The following is a 6,422-nucleotide window of genomic DNA, read 5'->3' on the forward strand; positions in this document are numbered from 1 at the left end:
AGGTAATTTTTACGGTATGCAGAGACTATTTGTTCTTGCAAGCGACATGTATGCAACTACGGATATGTTTTATAATAATCATTGTCGTTCAAAGAAGAGAGAAACAAAAAATGTGGCACAGTTTTAGCATTACTTGGCACAAGTTCGTTCGACTAGAAGAGCAAAGATGCACAACATTATGATGAAAATAAGATACGTGATACGAGAGAAAAAAAAAATAGGCTGGAGACTGTAATCGTAGAAACAAAGCAACATACAAGAATACTAAAAAAAAAAAGGTAAGACACAAAAAGCACACAAACTTTCGATACTTGACATTATCTCTTTTACTGGTTTATTTTTTTGTTCTCCGTTGATATATATTGGTCGTAGAGAAAACTTAAAAAAAAAAAGATACAATAAACAGTCTGTGCATTGTTTTTTTCAATTTCAATTATATTTCTTTTATTGAATTCATCGTCAATAAATTTCATTGCTGACCCGAACTTTTAGTGCAAGTCATCGAGTGTTACATCACAAATAGGTGTATCGTTTATGATATATTAATTATCATCATTATCGTACGTGTTACCAAATATTATAATAATTATAATCATTACCGTTAGAGACCAATTGTTATTAGCTGTTAAATCGATAATAGTTCCGAATTCTATTTGCAATAGTTTAATTAACGACATTACATTGTATAATAATTTGATATATTTTTTTTCTGTACTCTTTTTTTCCTTTTTTGTTCGTACTTAATCGTAAAGTCCTAACATTATTATTTTAGACGAGGGGAGAGAGAGAGAGAGAGAGAAAGAGAGGACAATACAGAAATCTAAAACGTGTCTACGTAGATAAGGAACAATTTCGGAGGGTACAAGGAATTTTTAAATTATAATTTATAAAAGAAAATATTAATTTCATCATATTCAGTAAAAAACCTCGACTATGTACGCGAAACGAAAGGGTACATATTTAAGTCCCAGGCTGGAAAATTCATTAGGAACTCGATAAAATATTTAATCACTTCGATCGACGAACCACGAAACGAACAATTGAAACTCAACGAATTTAGGTATCCTTCGTCCTTAGCTCTCGTTTTTCTCGATACGAAATACAGTTGATTCGAGTTAATTTGTTAACCTACCTACTATGTACACGTGTTAACTATGTACGTATGCACGGTTGAATAGTCGAGTGCAAACCTATCTCTGTATACGTACACAAGTGTAGATATAGATTCTTTAAAACGCTGCTTAAAAGTGTGCCTCGTGTAAATGTGCAATGACCGAATGATAATTCTCGAACGAGAACGTAAGAACAAGCATTTTCTCGTTACCCTTAAAGCTTTCAATTATTCGCTCCATAAAAAGGTGGAGTTTCACGAAACAAAAGAACGGCCAATTATTTGCAGCGTTTAATTGTTCGAGCAGTCATAATTTTTCATTATAGATAGTCCTCTCGTTCGAATTTGTCGATACTATGTATGAAACACGTTGCAATTGGGAGCAATAAATCACTTAGCTTCGCTTTCAGAGGACGCTGTTCTCCTCGCGTAAGTTTCGTTCCACTCTCGCGACATCGTTCTCTCGATTAATTTTCTCTTTATTAAGCATTGTCTTCGTTCTTCCCGTACCTCGTCGGTAATAGATACTGTATAGTCACCAGGAAGCTTTAATAGATTCGCCTCGTCGACAGATTACTGTATCAAATATCTAAGTGCGAAGCATCCCGTACATTTCTATTTATAACTAGAGATCAAATCCAGTCAGACACTTTCAATTCATAACAAACGGAAATATTTGTTGAATTTATGTACAGATGATAAATTATAGTAAGATGTATTTCCACTCGGGGCACTTCGTCCTACATAAAACCCAGAGGAACGAAAGAACATCGAAAATTCCTGTAGCTGTCCAATCGCGTGATCGTAGTTCTCGTTATCGATCGTCTACACGGAAAACGTATTAAATTCGCTCTCTACAAAAAGCCGTTTCTTGTTCCAAAAAAGAGAAACGGAAAGGGAAGCTACGTTTCGCAAGCGATTCGCGAGTTTTGCGCGTCGATCCGTGACCACTATTCTCGCCCGCTTCTCTACCTACCCCCCCCCCCCCCCCCCCTCGACTTTATTCATTTTCGCTACGGAAACTGCCGCGCGAAACTTGTTAATTCCGCGAAAGCCGCAGGGCGAAAGAAACGATACAGGCTCCGGGGAAATCTGTAAACTCGAATATTATAAAACTTACGCCCGACAGACGAACCAACTTTCGTTCAAAACTCGGCCGCGTGCGTGTGCGTACACGCTCAAGAAATGTTATGCTCGGGATAGAATGTTCTTTGCGTTGAGCAGCCAGCCAGTTCTTAGATTTTAATTAAATCCGCGTGTTTGAGAAACGGGAAAAGGTGAGAATTTCAAGTGCCACGCTTGATTCGGATAGATTAATCTTTAATTAGAGAACAGTACCAGTCGTTGCGAGGATACGAATATTCTAGTTCTTAATTTATCACGTAATTCCCTATCTTTACAAATAATGAAACCTTATTGTATATAAATTTTCTTCTGCTTCATTTTCATATATTATTTATATATATAAAAGATTTTAATTTAATAAAATAATTATCAGAGGTCATTGCACATCTCATGTTAGTATCTTACTAATAATCATAATCACAATCACGATTTTATTCTTCTCACAGAATACGTGTCTCGAATGAACCTTACTCAACGTACAATCTCTACACACAAAGAAAAGAAAATAGAGAAAAGAATTAGTCGGTTCTCACGAACGTTGTCTCGGACTTTGTCATTGTGCGACGCAATCCCTTAATTAAAGTTCTCGTACACCATATACGCGTAGTGCTAACGATAACCGTAAGTGATTATTAAATAAGAGTACATAGAAATCGTAGATGCCACGCGTTCGTCGTCGAATGGCCTATAGATTCTCACTCGGGAGAGCCGTTCTTTACTGTGAACGTGGCTCGCCGTTTCGTTTCCGTTTCGTCATTAATGAGCTTCGTTCCGCCCCAGTTCGCTCGGTCACAAGCGATCCGTGAAATCATCGACACGCTGCACTCCCGCACGGATCATCTGCTGCGATATCGTTAAGCATTCGAGAACTCGAAACTGATTGTACGGAATCGGAAAATATGTTACATCGCTTGTCCATCCAGAACGAACGGGGAACGAAGCTTCGATGCTTTGCGATTTACTTGTTCCATTTCATTTCTTTTTTTTTTTGAAATTTATGTTTTATATCGTACACGCAATTATATTTTTTATCGTTTATCGAGTACGTGTATATAAATATGTATGTAACACTTCTCAGTGGAATAATCGAACGAACTTGCATCTATGCTTTTACGACTTATAGTTTAACCGGGAGTCAGCCAGATTTTCGATTTCCAACCTAGGTTCTTGTCTCTCTGTTCGAAAATCTCGATCCAGCTCGGGCTGACCTGCTCCCGAACGAACTCGAATTTTGCGCGTTATCTAAAAGGAACACTAAGCGGTCTCGTGGTCCTGAACACGAATGAAAATAAACTCAGACACACTTGAAATTAAACCGGTACAACTCGTCACGACGTTCGTATCACCCGGGTACAAATCGAAATTAAAATCCTCGAAATGAAAAACGTCTTACAACGATACGCAGACACCGGTACAAAAGGGTAATGAATCGAATCGAGAATTCCTCTAAAGAAGGAAGAGAAAGATAGGGAAAAGAAGAGAATGTCGCGAGACGAATTTGATCGTCTTCAGTAGTATGCGTGGACGTAGATCAAGTTGTGGATCGGGTGATGGTGAGCATGGGGATTGTGTAACGGGGTGCAGAAGGAGGTGGTGGTGATCGTGGTCGGGGATGGTGGATGATTGACAGACTGCATCGTGGAAACGGGCGACACCTGATTGGGGGGACCGGCCGGCACTTGATACACGGTATTGGGCGCGGCCATCGGGCACCTTGAGGCCCCGGCTGCGCCGTGTTGGGCCCCATGCTGTTGTTGTTGTTGCTGTTGTTGTTGTTGTTGTTGAATGTAGTTTGGTGGTAGACATACCTCGAGGCGGTCGGTACGTGGCATCTTCTGCGGCATCGCCACCGTCTGCGGCACCACGCCCAACGGGCTTCCGACTCCAGTGGGGTCCGCCGGACCCATGATCGTGGGCATGATCGGGCTGGGCGCGAAATACGGACTGTACGTGTTGCCAACCTGCGGCATACCGGTCAGGTACGGATTCGTCGCCTGTGAAAACACACCCGGAAAGTATCCAGGTAATACGGATTAGAACACACCTATCCCCACCTTCGCTCTAACGAGAGTCGACGCTCTCGGATCTTACGTTAGACATTCTTAGAAACCGCCACTTTCTTTAGCCCTCGTTAAACGACCCAACGACAAGCGCGATGCAAAAGATACCCCACCCGACTTTTAGCTGTATATCCCGCGACTTTTATTCTCTAACGTGATCAAAGCGATCAAGACTACGCGAGCGCTTCTGTCTCGTGGTTGTTAATCTTGCTCCTGTTTCGCTTTTTAGTTTTTAGAGGAGTAGAATATTTATAATTTAATCTGTTCTCTGATTGCTCGTTTCCAAAGTAAGCAGACATTTCCGCGAGGACGAATAATTCATGATTATGTTGCAACTTGAATCAACAGGTAATCCACTTTACGTACAATAAGCTTGTAAAGCATTTTACTCTGTGATCATGATAAATGATCTAATTTTCTATATCCTTTTAATATCAAAAATAAGAAGAGATCCCTTGTATCTTGTAAAATCTTAACAAATGAGAATATTCTTTGTTTTGATTATGTCAATCTCATTGTTCATTAAAGATTTCTAATTTGAGAAAAGTTAAAATATTCCAAGAATTGTTTCAGTCGATATTTCCAGGTCATGGGAGCCTGAACGAACAAAGAAGGAGCGAAACACGGTAATCGCTCGTGTAGCCTTCATCGTTATTTTCTTTCCGGCGATAATTCGGTGTTTTGAACGACAAGCGCTTGTTCCAATAAGAAGCGTTTTTGGTTTTGCAGAGAAACGGACTTTTCCCAGAAGCGAAGGTAGGTAATTTGAAGCGCAGCCGAATGAGCTGAACGCTCGTTTTCCTTCTTCTTCTTTAAGGACCTGTGTGCTTGTATTCTTCGAACTTTTCGCCGACGTATAGAAGCTTCCGGACGCGCGAGACACGCTAACCACCGCGCCGTGCCGAAAAACTTCCAACTAAATAGAAGATAATGGTTACTGACCCGGAAAACCGTTTTCCCGTTACGTGCCCGGAGAAAACGGTAATTTTTCATCGAGAAGCTAGCGTGTCTCGATCGTTCATGATCGTTATGCACGTTCCCCTCGCTTCGAGAATCAATTTCTCAGACCGAGGTTGCGAACTGATCGATAAAAATATAATTAAAAAATCCGCTACACAGGACGTTCCATTATTCCATTTATAATGAAGAAATTATAAGAACATTATCATTTTGTGATACAGATTTATATAAAAATGAATACCGTTCGATTCGGTTTTCTCGTTAAACAGCGAGAGGAACGTGACGATCTGTTCTGGCCGCAAAATATAAAACTCATGCTTTCAGGGAAAATTCTCTATATAAAAAAAATTTGTCAAAACTCTGAAAGAGACTTTGCCTCTTTAGATTAAATAAAACGAAACATCTCGTAAAGCATGCAAATTAAATTTCAATCTCAATTTACAGTGCGGCACTCTTTTTAAAAACAAGTCGAAGCTTTCATACAAACGCTTACTAATAAATAGTCTTACAGGCACACTAACACGTGCGGTAGCGATATCGCTGATAAAATTTGTTTATCCAATTACATAAATTCAATTTACAGTTTGCTCTCATCCTGAATATAAATTTTTAAACGGAATTACAACAAATTTGTCCACTTCGAAATGAATAATTTAATAAAACAATGATACTTCGATATAATTTTAATTAATCGATTATTTGAAGTGATATTGATCAAATTTGTTAACGATATCGCTGCTGCCGTGTGGTATTTTAATTAACTAAAAAATTAGTGGAAGCCAACCAAAACCGGGAGTTACCATAAAGGCGTGGGTAGCGAGAAGTTGCTGCTGGATTTGCTGTTGAAGGTGATGGTGTGGTGCCGGAGGTGCCGGTGCCTCCTGTTCACCAATGACGTAATTGGAGAACACACCAACAATCAACCACAACCACGAGAGCCACAGCGGCAAACATAGGGGACAGACAGGCAGTCATACGAGTAGTATAGGGTTCGATGTCACGTAGCAACGACTATGAATTATATATGTCATGAAATAAAAGGCGTAATGATGGTCTGATCTCACTGTGAACGTTTGCTCTAGCCACCGATATATGTGCTTAAAATACGAATTTTCTTCTATTTATTAATCGCACGAATTCAGATTGTATGCACGCACCCGCATGAG

The 6,422-nt window shown here is 39.7% G+C and overlaps 1 protein-coding gene across 1 annotated transcript; it reads right to left on the reverse strand.

The window, feature by feature from the left end:
- Nucleotides 1–414: 414 nt before the first annotated feature.
- On the reverse strand, nt 415–6,218 carry LOC108631198 (TATA-box-binding protein-like; the record flags this gene model as incomplete). The annotated part of the gene is made up of 2 exons (XM_018034935.2): nt 415–4,230; nt 6,057–6,218. Coding segments are annotated over 2 exons (648 nt in total), but the record flags the coding sequence as incomplete, so codon positions are not given.
- Between the last annotated feature and the right edge of the window lie 204 nt (nt 6,219–6,422).

Source organism: Ceratina calcarata, unplaced genomic scaffold (genome assembly GCF_001652005.2).
Source record: "Ceratina calcarata isolate Rehan_Ccalc_2016 unplaced genomic scaffold, ASM165200v1 scaffold86.2, whole genome shotgun sequence".
Classification (NCBI taxonomy): Eukaryota; Metazoa; Arthropoda; class Insecta; order Hymenoptera; family Apidae; genus Ceratina; species Ceratina calcarata.